At 42.1% G+C, this 20,384-nt stretch overlaps 2 protein-coding genes across 7 annotated transcripts in view; one reads left to right on the top strand and one right to left on the bottom strand.

Moving 5' to 3' along the window:
* Window positions 1-7,824, top strand: part of TAX1BP1 (Tax1 binding protein 1) — a 65,002-nt gene extending 57,178 nt beyond the window's left edge. For 5 of the 6 annotated variants that reach the window (XM_054726092.1, XM_054726091.1, XM_054726090.1 and 2 more), the window contains 4 exons: window positions 922-1,105; window positions 1,453-1,601; window positions 6,058-6,140; window positions 6,711-7,824. In XM_054726092.1, the coding sequence (XP_054582067.1) occupies window positions 922-1,105; window positions 1,453-1,601; window positions 6,058-6,140; window positions 6,711-6,912 (618 nt within the window). In that variant the 3' untranslated portion in view covers window positions 6,913-7,824. Of the gene's footprint in view, window positions 1-921; window positions 1,106-1,452; window positions 1,602-6,057; window positions 6,141-6,710 lie in introns of those variants that run through there. The other variant, XM_054726094.1, reaches the window with a different exon arrangement.
* A 1,063-nt stretch (window positions 7,825-8,887) lies between these two features.
* The window catches only part of JAZF1 (JAZF zinc finger 1), a 303,527-nt gene continuing 292,030 nt past the window's right edge, over window positions 8,888-20,384 (bottom strand). The window contains exons 5-7 of the mRNA XM_054726096.1: window positions 16,994-17,163; window positions 10,874-11,151; window positions 8,888-9,003 (exon numbers count right to left, since the gene is read on the bottom strand). Coding sequence (XP_054582071.1) covers window positions 10,975-11,151; window positions 16,994-17,163 — 347 coding nt within the window. The 3' untranslated portion in view covers window positions 8,888-9,003; window positions 10,874-10,974. The remainder of the gene's footprint in view (window positions 9,004-10,873; window positions 11,152-16,993; window positions 17,164-20,384) is intronic.

Below are 20,384 nucleotides of genomic sequence, written 5' to 3'. Positions count from 1 at the left end.
ATGTGGTCAAAGATCCTGCCCCCATGTGGACACAAGATGGCCACCACAAGATGGCCAGCAGGAGAGGGCAGTTGGGAGGCACCCATCCTGCAAGGGAGGGCAGTTGAGAAGGACCAGGCCTGCAAGGGAGGGCAGTTGGAGGTGATCAACCCTGCAGGAGAGGGCAGTTAGGGGTGACCAGGCCGGCAGAGGAGGGAAGTTGGGGGCAAACAGGCTGGCAGCAGAGTGATTAGGGGGTGATCAGACTGGCAGGCAGAAGCGGTTAGGGCCAATCAGGAAGGCAGGCAGGCAAGCAGTTGGGAGCCAGCAGTCCTGGATTGTGAGAGGGATGTCCGACTGCCCGTTTGGGGACCGGTGGGATCGGGCCTAAATGAGCAGTCGGGCATCCCTTGAGGGGTCCCATATTGGAGAGGGTACAGGCTGGGCTGAGGGACAAACTCCCTCCGTGCACGAATTTCGTGCACCGGGCCTCTAGTATATAGATAGTGATAGTTGTTTCCTATACCCATATTTCTGTGGTAAAGTTTGGAGCCATTATTAAGTAAAGTAAGGATTACTTGAACACAAGCACTGCAGTACCGTAACAGTCTAATAACCAAGACGGCTACTAAGTGACTAATGGCGGCAGTGGATAGGCTGGAAAGAAATGATTCTTGTACTGGGCAGTACAGAACAGGATGGAGTGAGATTTCATCATGTGCAATTTAAATCTCACGTATAGTTTACGGAATTTTTTCTTGAATGTTTTGGACAGTGGTTGACCATGGGTAACTAAACCACAGAAAGAAAAACTGGATAAGGGGGAACTACTGTAATAGGGAAATAATTTTACAGTTATATTTTGGCTAAATATTTAATGCTGCCCTTGTTATAAAGTATTTGATTACTTTGCCTATTTGCCTTTGTTTTTGTTAATTTTAGGAACTTAAAAGGACTCTAGAAAATCAAGCAGACGGGAACATGGAAGGTCAGAATTCCCAGAGTCCTCAGCAGATCTCACAGGGGCTCAACACATGCTCAGAGCAAAATGGTCATGTTTCTGCAGTACCAGATACACAACCCGTTCTGCAGTATGGTAATCCTTATGCAACACAGGAGACAAGAGGTTAGTACAATATTTTTAGTTTGGGGTTAGCTGAATTTGGAGGTTTTTGTTTTGTTTATATGTTTGTGGGATTAGAGAACTACTGGTATAGTCAATTCTAATAGAAACATTGTAATGAGCAGTTTTAATGTTTAACACTAACTGGCTTCATCCAGAAGTGATATGCCATGAGTGAATAATGTGTCTGCTTATTGCATACAGTTCTTATTTTGAGTCACTTGGGTTAAAAATAAAGATATTTTTTTGATGCGCTAAAATGTTTTTTTATATCGTTTGTCATGGCTATACACAGCAATTCTAATTTTAGTACCAGCTTTTACCCTTCTCTTGCAAAACATTTTTTTCAGATGGAGCAGATGGTGCTTTTTACCCAGATGAAATCCAAAGGCCACCTGTGAGAGTACCCTCTTGGGGACTGGGAGATAATGTTGTCTGCAGCCAGCCTGCTCGAAACCTTAGTCGGCCTGATGGTTTAGAAGACCCTGAGGATAGTCAAGTAAATGGAATTTCCATTTTCTGAGCTTGTCACTTTTTTCTCTCCTACATAGAGAGTTAGGTGGTCATGTGTGTCTTGAGAAAATGTGTGCTTGTGTGTACACATGATTACTTGATTTTTTAAAAAGCCTGCTTGTATTTAAATTTGAAAGATCAACCTTTAATATGCTTCATATTTATACTTTAGGATTTATACTAAAATATTAAGTTTGGAGACTGACCTCAAAATGTTAACAGAAAGTTTAATTAAATTTTTTTTAATTGAAACGTAACTGACATATGACACTATATTAGTTTCAGGTGTATACATGATAATTTGGTATTTGTATATATTGTGAAATGATCACCGTTAGTCTAATTGACATTTGTTTTAGTTACAGTTTTTCCCCTTGTTATTAGAACTTAAGATGTACTCTTAGCAACCTTCAAATATACAGTACAGTATACAGTACAGTATTATTAAGTATAGTCACAGATAGTTTAATCTTTATTTTTATGAAGTAATTTACTCCTTTGATGCAGATGTAGTAGACTGGAAGAAGCATAATATTATGATATTATGCTGTAGTGTACATCTTTTCATCTTAGCACTTATATCCTACTTTAAATTTTAAGGTGGACTTGTATTTAGCTAGAAAAAGAGGGAAGTATATGTATTCTTTTCCAGAGATATACTCTTTTAGACATTGTTAGTATTTAATCTCTCAACAACACAATACTGATAATTAAATTAGTTTATGTAGTGTGTCACTGTTTTTATTTCATTTAAGGGGTTTCTTTATTTAATAAATAGGTTCTTTTCCTCATAGCAGCTCCTTCTGAATTTCCTATGCATTAATAAGATTTTAAAAGAAATGCTTTATGGTGCTCTTTGCAAGTACAGTGGTATCATGACCTGTTTCTCATTTAATCTAGTTTGCTGCATTTAATTGCTATTAACCTTTGCAGAAACTGATCAGTGTTCAGACAGACATGATTTTAGCCCTAGTGCTCAACACTCATAATGGAGAAAAATGTATTTCTCTCTTCTGCCTTTTGGCCTCCTGTGTCCATTACTGGGAATAATTAGGAAAACTGTCAGAACTTCTGTAGCCTATTTAAGGTTTAGAGTATCATTTTACTGCTTTTTCAAACCTTTATTTCACACTTTGCATATTTAATCTGATCATTCTTGGCACCGATGTTACATGTGACAAGCCCTTCTCTCCCGTAGTCATCTGCTTCAGTTTAATTAGCAGAATGTTCTTTCTGATCTGTGTGCTTTGCCCTTCTGCAAACCCATGAGAAGCAGTGTTAGAGGCTTGTGCTCATTTGCTGACATGCTTATTAGATTTGGTAACGAGATGGAAGGACTCTTAATAGGCACACTTTGGGTAATTATATTTTGCAATCAGAAGATTTTTCGCATTACACAGAAATTTATTTTTATGTACATTCAGACCTTTTATTTTAAAAAAAATATTTTTGTCATTAAAACAAACAAAAAAATCACTTGCAACTAAAGTATTTGAGTAAGTAATTTTAGTTAGAATATAGAAAACAGGTTTGAGTTGACCTATTCCTTTGCTTTGGTTCTCTTCCCTGGGAGTGATGAACAGCCACAGGACCCAGCATCTTTGAGTCAGGGTTGAGGTAGATTGCTCCTAACGGCCTGTTCCTGCCATATCTCCTCCTGTACCAGAAACCGTGGTCAGCTATCAGATCAAAAACCTTTTGTGACTCCCTCTTACCTAATAATTGCAATAGCAATAACTAACAAAGTTATCATGATGGTGATGGCAACAAACATTTCTATAGCTCTTTTTGCCAGCTGATGTTTAGCTTTCTAAATATATTAACTAATTTGTTCTTTGTAGCATTCTGTGAGGAGCTAGTCCTGTTTCTATTGAGAGGCATTGTGAGCCAGCTTACCTGGCTTGCTTCACACCACACTGCTGGTAAGGTACAGTCAGGATTTGAGCCTCATCACTTTGGCTTATAGAAGCTATGGTCTTCAACCATCTATCAATTACTAGTCAATCAAATAGGCTAAAGCAAAGGTTCCCAAACTTTCTCCCTTCAGGGCATCTTGAGCATCTCAGTACCTCATAAGTGGAATCTTTTTGTGATTGACATGTCTCATTTAGCATAATGTCCTTAAGATTCATCCCTGTTATAATGTGTCAGAATTTCCTTTGTTTTGAAGGCTAAATAATATTCTATTGTATGTTTATGGTATACCTTGTGTTTATCCATTCTTCCGATAGACATTAGGTTGTTTCTACCTTTTGGGTATATGCTGAGGTGACAATAGGTGTATAGATAGATCTGCTCCAGTTCCTGGTTCTTTTGGATCTATAGATAGAATTAGAATTGCTTTGTCATATATGCTAATTATATTTCTACGATCATGATTGCATTTTGAATTCAATATAATTAACTCTATTTTATTGTCCAAGAGATTAACCCATTTTAATATTATTTGTTTGATAAGAAAATAATTTTTTTCATAGGCTAGATTTTGAGTTGGGCATCTAATGAGAAGTGTTTGCATTTCAAGTAGAGCAGTTTACCATAGCTTGTTTCATTTGCTTAATAGCCAATTTGTGATGGAAATAGTATTGTGCTGATGGGTCTAGAGATTGATGAACAAAGTAAGTGGTTTAGACTTTTGTAGAGATTAAAATGCTATTAAAATTTAAGAAAATTAATTATTTGGAACTGTTCATAAATAAATTTCAGCATGGTACTCCCAATAAAATTTGCTTACAAGATTATTTTAGTAGTTTAGCTGAAGTATTAGGTACTAACACTTTAAAATCTGCTATTCAAAGTTCTTTTGGGTTGACATCTTTCAGTCCTAAAACTGGAGTACTTTAGTTTTGGGGTGGGAATCTTTCTAACCTGCAATACATGATTCTCTGCCTTCTTAAAGAATACCTAACATAGCCTTAATGGCTCAAGTTCATTAATTTAAAAGCCAACATTAAAAGTTACGTGGTTTTTTGTTGTTAAATCCTCATCCAAGTATATTTTTTCCAGTGATTCTAGAGAGAGTAGAAGGGAGAGCATGGGGAGAGAAAGAGAGAGAGATATACAGGCAAACATCGATGTGAAAGAGACACATCGATTGGTTACCCCCTGCATGTGACCCATTAGGGGCCACTGGGTATCGAACCTGCGACTCTTCAGTACATAGTCTGGCGCTCTAACCACTGAGCAATGCCAGCCAGGGCAAAAGTTAGGCTCTTTTAAGAGGTAAAGCTGTTAGCTCCAATGCTGAAATACTATTAGGTATTTCGAGTTTTGTCTGCTTTTCTCTTTTTGCCAGTAGCCATTTTTTTGTTGCTGCTGACAGTGGGCCTGCTTTAACAGCCTCACTTCCCAAACTAATTGGTTATATTTAATCTCATATGGTTTTGGAAACTAACTGCTGTTGATAAGTAAAATAGAATAAATGCAGTATTTGTGAGTGATATTTGGTCATTTTGCATGTCAAGGTCATGAGAGACTATGAATTGTCTATCATAGAACTTACTGTATACTTTCTGGTTTTGAACTGTTCTCTAAGTAAGTGATTTCTTATTTCATGGGAACTTATATCTCATTATAACACCTAGAATTCTACTCGAGTCCCTCACTTGTTTTATTAAGTAATAGGTGATAAAAGATACGGAATAATAGGGTCATCATTACCAAATTATATATGACTTAGGACTACTAAATGTAAATTGCTTTCCCCACCCCCTGATATTTTATGAGCAGTCTTAATATGTCTGTTGGCTGATCTGAGTCTAGTGCCTTAGCTAGCAGCAAACTATTGTTAGCTGATTGATTTGTGGAAGCAGTAAATTGTAAGCTATTAGCTGTTACAAAACGGGAGGTTGTAAGATTTTTGGGTTCTATTATATTTTTGGCCTCTGGAAAGCTTTTTTTTAAATTATAAATATCTGTGTCATTAAGAATTTTGAAAAGTAGAATATCAAGACCTTTCCTTTTTTATCTTTTCCAATTATTTTTTTAAATGCCACTTCAAAGAAAATGAGATTTTGTTCATTATTTGATATATAGTAGTATAAGCAGATTCAGTGTTTTGTTTTCTTTTTAAAATATATTGATTTTTTACAGAGAGGAAGGGAAGAGGGATAGAGAATTAGAAACATCGATGAGAAACATCGATCAGCTGCCTCCTGCACACTCCCCACTGGGGATGTGCCCACAACCAAGGCATATGCCCCTGACCGGAATCGAACCTGGTACCCTTCAGTCCGCAGGCCGATGCTCTGTCCACTGAGCCAAACCGGTTAGGGCCAGATTCAGTGTTTTATATTGTTACTATCATGCATGTTAAGTTTAGTAGATTCAACTATATTATTATTTTTCTCTTTGAATCTATAGATTTATACTATGCTTGATTGAATTAAAAAACTTGTTTGGTTTCACTTTTCTCAAAAAGTTGCAAAATTATTTTTTGCTAGGAGGATGAGAATGTGCCCACTGCTCCTGATCCTCCAAGTAAGCATTTGCATGGGCATGGAACAGGCTTCTGCTTTGATTCCAGGTAATTTCTCTCTTATGTAAAATGTGAATTATATAGAACATGACACTCTACGTTTGGTTTCTGCAAACTTGTTAGAAATGCATGTGATTAGGGACCTCATTCCTTCTGAACTTAAAACTCTTTGGTGTTTTAACATGCCTTCCTGGTGATGCTTATGCACAAAATCCTTTGAGAACCAGTGCTGTGGACACGCTCAAATGAACACTGTTGGGAATGATAAGATGTATTAATTTTTATAGGTTTACCAGTAGCATTTTTGGTTAGTTAAAAATAGAATTCTTGTCACTAAGCCTCATTTCACATAATGTAATTGTATTTGGGGGACTAGAATGAAAAAAGGTTTTGTCAATCTAAATGTAAAAATAAATTTAGAGGCTTTATAAATGGTTTACACAGTTGTCAGTAGCAACCATTTAGAAGCAGAAGGTTTCTGGAGTAACTGAAGACTTTCAAGGAAAATTGTTTATGAATATCAGCTTAACTAGATAAATGTAGCCTTGTCGTATTCTGAAGAATACTGTTGTTAGATATTAGAAATATGTAATTCTTTCATTTTCCTCTTTCTTTAAGCTTTGATGTTCACAAGAAGTGTCCCCTCTGTGAATTAATGTTCCCTCCCAACTATGATCAGATCAAATTTGAAGAACACGTTGAAAGTCACTGGAAGGTGTGCCCAATGTGCAGCGAGCAGTTCCCTCCTGACTATGACCAGCAAGGCTTTGAAAGACATGTGCAGACCCATTTTGATCAGAATGTTTTAAATTTTGATTAGTTACTTTTTGTTATAATACAGTTTAGCAGTTTAAAAAAATCATCTCAAATAGACCACTAGGAGCCCACAGGTAATCACTTCCGTGCACCCTCTCCCGTACTCTTCTGACCAAGATCTACTTTGAGTTTGGTGTTACTAGGATTGGGGTGAGTCTTTGGCTTATCGACAAATATAATTTTAACCTCTTTTAATCTTACCTGCTTAAGAAAAGAAGTTCTTGGGTGTTTGTATTTTCATTTATTCCCCAGTTTGCAAAATTATATGATTAAAGGTAACAAGGATTATTCTAATGTTACTGCATTGGGAAAAAAAAAGTATTATAGTTAATTATTTAGCAGAATATTTACAAGTTTCTGTTGACCTTGTTGGTTGAGCATGACTACTAAATATTATGTAATAATAAAAAGCATTTATCATAACAGCCTTGCAAAGTAATTCTTTGAATACAGAAATTTGCATAATGTAGCCCATGAAATGATTTTTTTTAAAGCCTCTTAAGAAATGAAGCTCTGTGTAGAATGAGATCACATATGCTTGCAGTATGGCAAATATTCTTTTTATATTTGAAGTATTTGCTTTAGGAATTAAGGGAAGGCATATTTTACTAATTTTGTGACTAAATTTTTTTTAGAATAGCCTGAACAGTTATGTTTAAACCATCTTAAAGTTATATTTCTATCCAAGGGGAAAATGGAACAAGGTATGTTGTACAATTGTTTCATATTATATGATCTACTACATAGTGGTGTTTGTGGCATAAAATCACAGAAAATGTATCCTTTTCCACATTGTCCTAATTAGAGTATAATTTTGAAATAACATTCTCAATGATTAAAAATGTAATATGTAAATAAGTTGTATTTCTGCCATGTATAGTATTCTCATTAACATTAAAGAGGACACATTTTTGGAGGTGATTTTATTGTCAAATTTATTTGTGATCGTTTTTCATTAAGTCTAGCATCTTGAACATCTTTTTTAGTCTGAATTTTTAAAATGTTTTCTGAACTGTATTTCTCTTTTAGTTGGTCATTATTAAGAATTTAAAGTATTCTTTTTTTTTTTCATTCTGCTGCTGCTGAAAATACTCAAGCTTGTCCAAAACAAATTAGCTATTTAAGATGTTAAGGCAACACTCAGCGTGGTTGCATTTGGGGTGCTGCATATGAACTGCATCATACATCTGTATTTGTTTCTAGGAGCGGAATTTGTGCGCGCTTGTAGGCTATGTCTAGGAGCAGAATTTGTCTATTGTTGGAATCCTTTAAAAAGGTTTTTTAGTCTAGGGAACCAGATGTTTAGGACTCCATATTTTAGCTTCCTGAAGGTCACATGATAAGCAGAATGTTTCAGAGAAAATGTTCAGTGATAAAGCATTTTTGTTCCATTAGTTAGTAATTATGGGCTGTGATGACCTAAAAGCCTTTGAATACTATATTACTACCAACAGTGAAATAAGATTATTCATCTTAGTAGTCTAGAACTTGAGTAGCTTTTTGCCTCAAGCTGGGAAATATCAAAATAGGTTCAATTCCATTGTAGTCTGAGAACATGCTTTGTAGGTCTTTCTTGGTGAATGTTCTGAGTGAACATTGTGTATTTTGTTGTTGGATAAAGGATCAGTAGTTCAAAACAATAGTTATATAATAGTTAATTGTTGAGTTGAATCCTTACTGATTTTCTAACTGCTGCATCTGTGCATTGCTAGAGTGGTGTTGCCATCTCAAAGTAAAATAGTGTATTTATTTCTTCATCACTTTTTGTCTCCCATATTTTGATGTGCTGTTGTTAGGCAAATATTGTAAAAACTTAAATTCTACATGCTGAATCCTGGGTGGTGGGGCGGGAGTAAGGAAAGGCAGCCTAAGGTAGAACAGGCACTGAGGAGATAGAGTAGTTTCCATGGTAAACTTGATACTGGCTTTTCATGATGGATGCTAGTGAAAATAAAGAGCCATGTTTATTTTGGGTCAGAGACAGTTTATTTAAAATGCGATTTCATTTACATTTATAAGCAGCTTTTCTTGACAGGATTTTGATTCAAGTTGCCTTCAGTTCTAAAACCTCTGTCGCTTTCAAACTTAATGTGCTCTGTCCCAAACAAAACATATGAAAATATAATTTAAAGCACAGTTTTCACAGACACAGTACAATACATTCACTATACACGGTATAACAAAATATTCCCATCCTTATCTTTAGTAATACTGTCACAATGAATAAGCAAGTAGAAGTTGGAATTTGTTTTATAGTTGAAAGAAATGTTAACATGCACAATGACTATTTTATGACTGTTTAGCTGTTGAACTGCTGATCCAGCCTGCGATTTCTTGCACTAGAAAGAGCAAAAGCTAAATAACTGATGGCCTAAAAAAATTTTGGTCAATTATAGGTAAATGTGAAATAGCCAGTAGGGCCTTCTTATGCACCAACTAAGGGCTTTTTCTGTCTGGATCACCCTTTTCAACATACAGAATAGCACTGTATATCAGGACCAAGACCATGCTTCAGAGATCTGAGGAAATTTTTAAAGGGCAGTGTCTTTATAAATACTTAAAAATCCCTCATTATGAGGGATTCACAACTTAAGAATATAGAAGCTTCTCATCTGGCTAACAGAAACATGGGAAGAAAGTTATTTTATAAGCAATGCAAGTTTGCGACTCACCAGTTTTGTGAGCAGTTGGCCACCTCAAAGCAATTTTTATTGCATAATTAGGCAACTGGTAAACTCATGTTCAAGGAATAGCACTTGGGAGAAAAGAACACTCAAGGCATGATAGTATTGTTGGTGAGAAAAACTTCAGGAATGGTCCAGACGTAGGTTATTCTAATGGGTCATATATTAGTCATTCTTTGACCACCTGCTGCAAGAAAGCACTTAATTCTCAATAAGGCTCAATTTCATTTCGGCAAATTGTTTTATAAAGCTAAACAGACGTTTCCAGTGGAACACAGACATGTACAAGTACAATGTGATAGGAAAAGTGCCTTTACAGTCTAAAAAACAACGAACATGAAGAGGAGGCAGTAGGGGCCTAAACAAAAATGTTCCCCTTTGAACCATGCTTGGAATTTTCTTATTTGTAACCCACAGGTTTGTTAGGGCAGTGGTTGTAAGAATTGGCAACACATAAAACATTAAATCTGTTGGCAATAGAGAACTACAAAGTGCTTTAAAACTTCACCTAAAGATGAAGATAGAAATAAATTTCACACAAAATTTGTACGTATTTCAAAATGTTTCCTAACAGATTTCAGGGAAACATATTTCACTGAATTGGTATCTTGTTCTGCAAGTATCAATAGACATAAATTGAATCCTTTGCACTCAATAAATGTGTTAAATTAATGAGTGAACTGAACAGACTATTATACAAAAATGCCATTTATAACACAAATAATTGGTAAGTCAGATGGCAAGATTTTCAGCTTTTTAAAGGGCAAAAGGACTTGCAAGATAATATAAAACACAGAAAAGCATACCTTTTATGTATGTTATTTAAATATGAAAATATTTTTAGCATATGTTAAACATTCTTTCTTAATTTATATTTCCATTACCTAAAGTCTTTCTACTCACAAATACTAACTCCATTATGTAAGGCATGATAACCAGTTTGATAATGAAGGTATTATTTTGGTTTTGAACATGGTGAGTTGATGTGTTGAAAAAACCTCAGTCACACTACAAATCTTGGGGGGAAAATAGCAAACCTCTGTGCCAGCCCCTCCTCCCCCAACGGCTATCACTGCAGTACAACTGAACAATATGCAACATGCCCTCAACCATATTTTGTTTTGGGGGAAATGTGCTGAGAACCTAGAGCTTTTTTTTAGCACCTTATATCAAAGTAATGAAAATGGATATGATGATTACATGTGCAAATGTACAAAATCATTAACTCTACAAAGATACATCATTCCAAAATTACAGAAAAAATTTAAAGCATGCATTTACTTCTTTAAAGGGTGGCTGAATGCTTCCCCTGAAAAAAGGTGGCTGTTTTCAAAATCAGCAACTGCTGGTGAGGATTCCTTGGCACAGTTATGACCAGCATGTTATTGCTGCATCTTCCTGATAATCTCAGCCGACACCGGGGGATGGAAATTGATTGTGTGGTGCCGCAGGCCCTGAGCTGTCTTGTAACTCTTACCACAACGACATTTGAATGGTTTGCGGACACGAATCTGTGTTCTGTGACCATTCTTAGCATGGTACTTTATGCCATTCACATTCTGTGGAGAAGACAGAAATATCACCTATTAGATGGAGGCCTACAATGTCCGTCCAAGTGGGGAAACGTAAGTGTGCACCTGGGGTCACCCCCACAGCTACCTCAAGGTGATTCAGACCTGCCTCACTCTGCAAACGAAAGGACTGACTTCCCCTTGTATATAAAATACTTGAGACTCAGAGGCTATATAGAAGCACAGCTCCCTCTGCATCTTTTTCCTACTCTGAAGAAAGTTAATGGGCAGTTACATAAAAATATCCTCAGGCTGCTCCAAAAAACCCCAAAACAAACAAACTCGAAAGGAAGAAAATAGGGAAGTAGCTGGTGACGGGTATAAAATGACAGCTGTGTGCTGGTCCTACCTTACTGGAATTCCTGTCCGATTTCTACTCTGCGAGGAGTCAGTGTCTCTGCCATGGTGGGAGCGCCATGCTCACAGTAAGTACCACTGAGCAGACTAGTATGTACTGCATTCCAGACCTACAGTCAACTTGAACATCTTCAGATTATGGAAGTCTCCGCACAGAAGAGCCCTAGACTTCAGACTGGCCTGCAGATCTTACATGGCACACAAAACGTCTATATGTGTGCTGCTACTTGGTTTTGCTCGCTTGTTAGCATATTCTATGTAAGACTCCATGGCTGGGATCACTCTACAGATGTAACAGCTACTATTGTTCATCCCATTAGATGTGAGTAAATGGGCTCAGGGCACTTGAGTCACTGATGGAAGATTTAAGAAGAAAGGGCAGAGGTGATACTAGAGCAAAGTCTTGGAAAATTCCTGTCAGCTGTTGCCAGATTAGGGACTAAGAGGGAAGAGAGGACCTGAGAAAAAGTTGTTGAGCACAGATCACCGGAGGAGCGGGCTGTTTCTGAATCTAGTCCCACTGCGCCCGGTCCTATGCCCAACCACAGCACTCCTGCACCGTCTTCTGTCTTCACAAGCGGCCCTTGGTGAGCTCCCAGGCAATGGGACGAACTGTCCGCTGCTGCTTCATGAGCATCTAGCACAGCCTGGTATTTGAGTGAGTGAACTGGTTGGAATGTGCAATTCCTCTGGCAGGAATTGAGAGTTGCCATGAAACAGTGGTTAATTCTACTTCCATTTCCTTCTTAGAGTTTCACAGTGCTCATCGGTACCTTTAAAAGATTTTGGTAGAGAATCCTGCTTGACTTCGTTGAGCCCAGGGGTGCCAAATAGCGACCAGGTGGTGGTGCTTGGAGTCTGAAGGTTGTCCAGTGAGTCGAATCACAAGGACCCTCTGCCCTGAACACCTACCTGCTCTTGGCCTTCAGCGTTGGCCCTTCTGCATCAATCCCTGTGTGCAGGGCGAGGAAGCACCTCACTAGTCTTCTAAAGGGAGTAAGAGCTCACTGCAGTGGGACTATGGCAGAATCAGACCCATTAAAATCGTTACAAGGGTAGATATGCCATGTCAGTCCCCTGCTGGCCCAGCCACCCCACCAGATGCCCAGGCATGTAAAGAAGCCAACTTCCAGCTCTAGCCCCACCTGGTAATTTGCTGCAGCCGCGAGAGACCCAGGCGAGAACTCCCCAGCTGGAGCCAGGCAACCCAGAACCATGGAAGGGAATGGGTTTAAGCTATTTGAAATAGGAAGAGTTAATAATACAGTTTTATGACTATTACAGAAAGATCAACTTTCCAAGTAATAGTAACAACGCATTAGGCAGTCTCCGGGCTCACAAATGCATTTGCCTGCTGCATAGCCTATCTATTAGCTCCAGATATTCACTGAGCACCTTCGAGGGTCCCTTTCTGTGGATGGAGGGTTATTAAAACATCTCATGTCCTTGTTCTCCCAGGGAACTAGTTACAAGAAGGATCTTTAAAAATCCAACCACACCTGTGCCCAGCAGTAACACAGGACCAATAATAAACATTGGGCCAGGAAGCAAAAAGGCATAGCAACACCCAACAGGATCCGGGCTTACACCCTCTCCATCCCGGCCTGAGTTTTTACAGTAATTAGGTGAGGGAAGCTTTGAAATCAAATTACCAAAGCCAGTCCAGCACAAAGCCAGATCAGCGCTCACCAGGACAAACCCAGGTGCTGTGCTCCCAACTGGAATAGGTACATGGTGGTGCATGTCTGGCTGTGAGACTGAGGAAAACCGCCAACTCCATACATCAGCCCTATTAATCTGGAAAAACGAGCTGCACTTTTGGAAACACATGGCCCAAGAACTTACCACCTTTTTTCTTGCTGTCATTTAAAATTTTCACAAGTGGCCCTAACCGGTTTGGCTCAGTGGATAGAGCATCGGCCTGCGAACTCAAGGGTCCCAGGTTCGATTCGGTCAAGTGCATGTACCTTGGTTGTGGGCACATCCCTAGTAGGAGGTGTGCAGGAGGCAGCTGATTGATGTTTCTCTCTCATCAATGTTTCGAACTATCCCTCTCCGTAAAAAATCAATCAAATATATTTTAAAAATGTGTACCTTTAAAAAAAATTCTTTTTCACAAGTGTCAAAGTACACCCTTACCACAAATGTTAGTACAAGTTCTAATCAAACTCCAGATTTCCCCATTCTATTCACATACAGAGGTGGGAACTCCCACTTTCTAAGACGTTGGGGGTTTAAAAAGATTCACTTAAGTTTCTAATTGCAGAGACCTTAAGCTGAGTTTGGTCTTTAAAAGTTAAATGACAGGCAAATGGAAAATGAAATGCTTAAATCCTCTGATCTCTGAAGAGAGGAAAGGGAATTTAGCTTCAACAGGGCATGGAAAGTCTCCTGCTGATGGCTTGCTGCCTCATTCAATACCCGTGTTTTAGATGAAACTGACACTCAGAGATGGTAACTCCCTGGAATCATGGGAGTCACGAAGCTGCTGAATGACAGAACTGCAGTGGGAACCCGGGGGTGCCCGATTCCAGAGTGCATTTCCCCCCACAATTCCACACACCTAAGTAAAGTGCCAGGTGCTCACTCCTTAGTGCACCCAGATGGTAGGCTTTGGGAAGGATTGGGACCCGTGGAGTACAGCAGTCTGCCACAGGGCCAGTGTGGGAAGAAAGAAAGGGGCAGGGCAGGGGGTACAGGGCTGTGTGGTGGGCTGGGCAAGGTTGGCACCGACTCATTTCCATGCCAGGAAAGACCTGCCCGGATGAGGGAACTGGGCCAGACAACAATTTAGAATCTTTTCTCAAAATTCCACTTAAATCATGAAACCTAAAGTCAAGCTTGGCCATCATGTTCTGAACTGTATTTGATCTTTATTGTCTGTATTGAGGCTGAGTAAGGTATGTGACACGTGCCTTTGATAGAAAAACCTCACTTTCAATTTCCTGCAGCCCTTGATGTTCTACATTAAGGAGAAGGATGAAGTTGCGTGGGGATTTGATGAGGAAAAGGGAAGAAGCAGAAGCTGGGGTCGTGGTGGTGAGTTTGGAATTAGAAGTAAACAGCATATGGAAAGGTTGACAGCTTTAGTCTACGGGTGGGGAGTCAGTCTGGGAAAAGGGCATCCTAGGCGAAGGAATTAACATGGGAAACGTGGAGACTTAGGTGTCCTTCGGGTCCCTGTCTCTTGTCCTACTCAGTGTGAAGCCTGGGCAGTTGACATCCTTCAGTTCTGCATACGCCATGAAAAGGTGAGAAAAGCTGGTCCCGAGTCAGTGCCCAAGACACTAACTGCTGGAGAACCCTGACAATGGGGCGGCAGCAGGCAGACGTGATGTCAGCAGGCAGGCAGGCAGTACATAGGAGGAGCTCCGCTGCCCTGCAGCCCTCACTGCCCAGCAGGAAGGCAAAGGAAGCTTCAGGGAATAGACACGCTGTCTCTAGCACGTGGTTAGGAGTAGTTACATGGTGGTTCTTGTCCCCTCTAATCTTACTTGACATTCTGGTCCAGAAAAGGAAACTCGTACTTCCTGTAGGGAGCGGCTATAGGGTTAAGCCTCAGACTGACCTGTTGGCAAAGCCACAAACAAGTCCCAGCTTAGAAGGCACAGCCCTCTTAGCATAATGAAGCTTGACCTTATGGTTGCCCCCTAGATCCTTCCTAGGTAGCTAATGGGCTGTGGGAGGTGCAGCAAGTGCTGCCAAAACAAGTGAAACTCATAAGAACTATGTGAGTTCTGTAACTGGTGACCACTACCTTGTTTTTCTCCAACTATAAAATAAAGCATCAGCTTGCCGTCTGGATCTCTTCTCTGTGGCCTCAGCCAGGCACAGGAGATCCATCTAGACCCAGCTTATTCTCTTTGTCTTTTCTTTAATCCTTTGCCGCCTCCCCCCCCCCCACATACACACACACCAAACCCTTGGCTGTGCTGGCCCGGCACACTTCCCTTGTGGAACTCAGGACCGTGAATTGCCACCACCGCTGTCGTCTGTCAGGGATGCTGAAGCAGCCCAAGGGGTCCCTCGATTTTCTTTTGGCCTTACATGGAGAAAAAGCACCCCCAAAAGCCCCTATCGGCCCAGACCTGGGCAACTACTAGAGGAAATTGTTAGAAACCCTAGAAAAATAAAAGCAGAAGGATCGTGACAAATAGAAATGTCCAAGGGGAAGGGTATAAAAAGAGGAATGAAGCTAGAGATGGGAAAGAGAACGCCTCATGCTCCTGAGCTAGAAGACAGGGTGATAAGCAGCCTCTGGAAAGCAGGCCCGTACAAGGACAGTGTTCCCTGGCAAACGCTCCACTTGGAAATGAAAAAGGAGAAAATGCAGAGCTGCCTCTGGAAAAGCTGTCTGACAGTCCCCTGGGGTCTGGCATCCTGTCCTCTCCTGCCTCCTGCCTCCTGCCTCCTGAGACCTGTTCTGACCTGAGCAGGGCACCCCGGTGGGACTCCCTCCATCCTGTAGTTTCATTTTAGTCAAACACAGCGCATCTGAACTTGCCACAGTGAGGTATTCACAGTCCACAGAGCAGGTGAAGTCTTGGGCCACTTACCTTGCGATACATTTGTTTCATTCATTTATCAGTAGCTGGTATAAAAAGTACTGAAATAGGTTATTTTTTAATGTTCAGAGACACATACTTAAGAAAGCAATGTAAGTGCTTATGCTAGCATACATTTTTTAAGCTCAGTCGCTGAGCTCTGGGAAATTAGCATATCAAATGCACCAGATATGTTTCTGATTTTTCTATTTCTATCCCAGAGTTGGATTTTAAAGAGCTGCTAACATCTCATGGAAAAGTTTGCATTAAAAAAAAGTGTTAACCAACACTGGCTTGCTGCGGGTGTTTTTCTCGTTTTGTCTCATTGAGGTTTTTAAATAAAAAATGTAGTGCCCAGGCGCCCCATGACACCAGAGTCAGGTCCTCAGAGACCTCTGTGCCATCTACAGAGAAGAGGCCACTGAAGCCGAAGCGGGTGGTTTGGTGAGAAAAATACCAAAGCCCCTTTTCCTTTTCTCCTGATCTTTCATGCCCCTGGGGGGCAGGGAGCAAGAGCTTCTCAGCTGGAAGCTAAATACGAGACAACATTTCCCAAAAGGGCTCTGAGCCAGGCCTTTGAGACTTCAAAGTGGTCTCTGTGAGCCACCTGGACAGCCCAGCACTGGGGAAGGTGTTTGGCAAATAAACAGGTGACACATTTTGTATTCTGACTGATAGGACATGAATCTGAAGAATATCAAAGGTCTGGTCCTCCTACCAAAAAAAGCTCTTGGCCTTCAGCTCCACAGCTCAGTGGAGGGGAAAACCCACTGAATACCAGGAGGGCAGGCACGTGTCCCAGTGGGGACAGCACCCAGTGGGCACAGGAGAGGGACTGTCCGCTCTCTTCACCAGGAAGAAGGGGCTGCTGTCTGACACGGGACTTGCCCTCTCCTGTATGGTCAAGCCAAGTGAGGTGGGACCTTTACCTTGTATCTCTTTTTACATCCAGGAACTGGGCAGGCAAAAGGCTTCTCCTCCCCTCCGTTCATGCACATGGAGCTGAGGATGGCCTCGGAGCTGATGGCGCTCTCTGTGGTCCAGGACTCATCGCTGTCCGACTCCTCGTAGTCCACCTCCTCCTCGTCGTATTCACTGCCTGCAGGGTCACAGAGCAAGGCCTGTTAGGAGCAGTCACCTCCCCGCACGTGCACTCTGGCCCCAGAGGACAGGAGGAGCCAGGGACCCAGGGGCAGGATGGGCAGCTCCTCCTGCCCTGGGAGAGGGCACTCCAGCACAAGAGCCTGCAAACACATCTGGTCCTGGGACAGGCCTGGTGGGAAGGTCTCTGCATTCCCATCTAAGGGACCAGATTAGGACTTCCCACCAATCCATGTCCAGGAATTGGCTGAGCAGGAGCTGGAACTCGGTTCTGTGGCAGCCCAGGCTGTGATTGCAATGGTGCTGGGAAGCCTCGAAGCCAAAAGCAGTGATCAATGACAATAAACCCCTCCCACCCCAGCACGCACACACAGGCTGCGCCTGGCATTGCCCCCTTAGTTGGATGCTTTGTTGGCCTAGTCCAGTGGTCGGCAAACTCATTAGTCAGCAGAGCCAAATATCAACAGTACAGCGATTGAAATTTCTTTTGAGAGCCAAATTTTTTAAACTTAAACTTCTTCTAACGCCACTTCTTCAAAATAGACTTGCCCAGGCCGTGGTATTTTGTGGAAGAGCCACAATCAAGGGGCCAAAGAGCCACATGTGGCTCGCGAGCCGCAGTTTGCCGACCACGGCCCTAGTCAATGCAGGAATCTGTGGGAGAGGTTACATTTTATAGCACACTTACTAGGTATTGCCTTTAGTGGGGATGAATTTCAGATCTTTTTTTTTTTTTTTAATAGGTTATGCTGGAAAGATCATGAGGAAATTTGGAATTAAAGGGGGTTTATTCAGAGCTCGGGGACAGAAATGCCTGGAGCTCTGAGGGCAAACTGTCAGGGTCAGAATACAGCTCCGGCTCAGGGAAGACCACCCTTGACCCCAGGGAAGCTACCCAACATTCCCTGGGAGGCAGGGAGGGCTGGCCCACCCCAGTCAGATGGCTCAGGCGGGAGCCAGGACTCCCCGTATTGCTGAGGTGAACAGCTCTGCCAGTGAAGTGAAAGTCTGCTTCACTGACTTCTCCGGACAGGGCTGGGGAGCCACTTCCCCAGCAGCCCCCTTTTTAAATGAGGCCCGAAGCCATTTATTTTGAGCTTTTGCACAATTCAACCCCGAAGGACATAATTCTACAGATCATAAACAGTGTAAAATAATATGTTGACAAGTCCTAATGCATTTACAAGCCCGGTGGAATAAATAGGAATTATAGCACAACATTAATAAGACTTATATGGTAGCAATTACAGTTGTGAAATTCATCCCCCAGGTGTGAGGCTAAATTGCGCCAGGGGCCTGCCTGGGTGCTCCATGGCTCTCTCTGCTACATCAATTATTTCAACACCAGATATTGGCACTTTTATTGGGTTTCATTTTAATAGGCATTAATAGGATTGTTTGAAGAGCCCGTTGAGCCAGGAACAAGGACGCCAGCATCTGAGGCTCACACTTAAAAGAAGGAGCCCCGGAGGAAGGAAGGGCCCTCGGGTTGATTGAGTGCCTCTTACGTTTCACGCACGTTAGACGCCTTATCTCATTTAATCCTCCGGTGACCCTGTGAGGTGGGGATGACTGTCCCTCGCATACATTTGAGAAAACCGATCCCTGAGAGGCTCAAGAGCTTATGCATTCTCCATTAGCCACTAGGGGTGGTCGCTTTTCCCCACACCACGTCTGGCCCCCAATACCAGCAGCTCTCTGAAGGGGTCCCTCCCAACCCTGTTGCTGGTTCTTCACCATCTACCACTCAGATGGAATTCAAAGTCGTCTGTTTTGAAACTCGTGGCTGGTGCAGGAAAACGTCTGGCAAAAGCAAGGCCCTGGAGTTAACTGTGGGTTTTGGTGAGCCCTGCTGTGCTTGGCCGTGGCCCCCAGAAATGAGATCGCTTTGGAAACACTCACAGGAGACAGCACAGGGTCCGCGCCACATCTCAAGTTTGAGCAAGTCTCGAAATGTGCTTTTAAACGGCATTGTTAGGACATTTCACTCAAACATGCCACATGCTGGCGCCCTTTAAATTGCTTGTTAGAGAACCAGACCCGCTATTTCGCAAAGCTCCTCCAGCAGGGCTTCAGGAGGTCGGAATGACTCATTTATCCATCTCATCGGGCTAATTTGTTAACCTGAACACCCAGAACCACGCAACATTTACGATGGCGGGAAAGCCTCCGACCGAGGAGGGCTTAATGAAGCCCAGCAGAAGAGAGGACCTCAAAACTCCACCAGATCAAAGGGGCCCGGCTGAGGGGTTGGTGCTTTGGGCACAGTCACCTGCAAGCCACGTGGCGTCCACAAACAGTCATTTCTGCAAAAGTTTGCAAGCGAAGACGGTAAGTATTTCCTCTGCGTGAAAGAGGGAACTCCCACCCCAACCCCCTGTCTGTCGATGTAAGTAAGTGGGCAGGGAGTTGGGCGGAACGATTTGGAGTGTGAGAGCCACAGCAAGCATCTACTACCCCACTGGGGCCCAGAGCCGGTGTCTGGGGACCGGCTGGCAGGCATCCCCAAGGCCACCCTCCTAGCAAGCTCTGTTGAGGAGCTGGGTCTGGAGTCAGAATTTTGGAACTAGGAGGAACTTAACGGGCCACTGAACCCCACACATTTTAACGACCCATGGTCATGGTGACAGCCGTCTGTTTGGGGCGTCCTTCCTTCAGGCTACTTGGCTCAGGATTCTAAGCAGGGAAAGGTCACTTTGGCACATACCCATTCATCTTCATCAACCTTCCTCCTCCTCCACCCCGCCCCCTTTCTGTAAGTCAGCCCCGAATCCTGGTGAGTGCCACCTGGATGGGACTGGGTGTTCACAAAACAGGAAAACCTGCTCTCTACCAACACCCCTCCCCACACTTCAATATTCAAAGGGTCCAGAGGAGAGCTTTCTCACAACTGAAGAGAATCCTCAGGCCTAAATTAAGAAAAACAGACCAAGATCCTATAAAAAACAGCTTCGTTAGAGCAACGGCAGCCGGGTCAGTGTCACCTACCCTCTGAGTTGAGCCACCTGGGGAAGCTGACAGAGCAGGGACCGAAGTGAAGACATCCCCTGTGTTTAAAACAAAGACCGAGGGACTGGCCCAGGTTTCCAATTCTGACGAACCCCGTTCTCAATTAGAAGACAACTGACCCACATCTCAAAAGGGGCCCAAGGCCAGAGGACACACAGGACCAAAGGCTGCTGGGATGCCGGGGAACACCCTGTGAGCTAGCCGAGCAGT

This window comes from Eptesicus fuscus, chromosome 14, assembly GCF_027574615.1.
Source record: "Eptesicus fuscus isolate TK198812 chromosome 14, DD_ASM_mEF_20220401, whole genome shotgun sequence".
NCBI lineage: Eukaryota > Metazoa > Chordata > Mammalia > Chiroptera > Vespertilionidae > Eptesicus > Eptesicus fuscus.
This window is presented reverse-complemented; position numbering and strand designations above follow the sequence as displayed.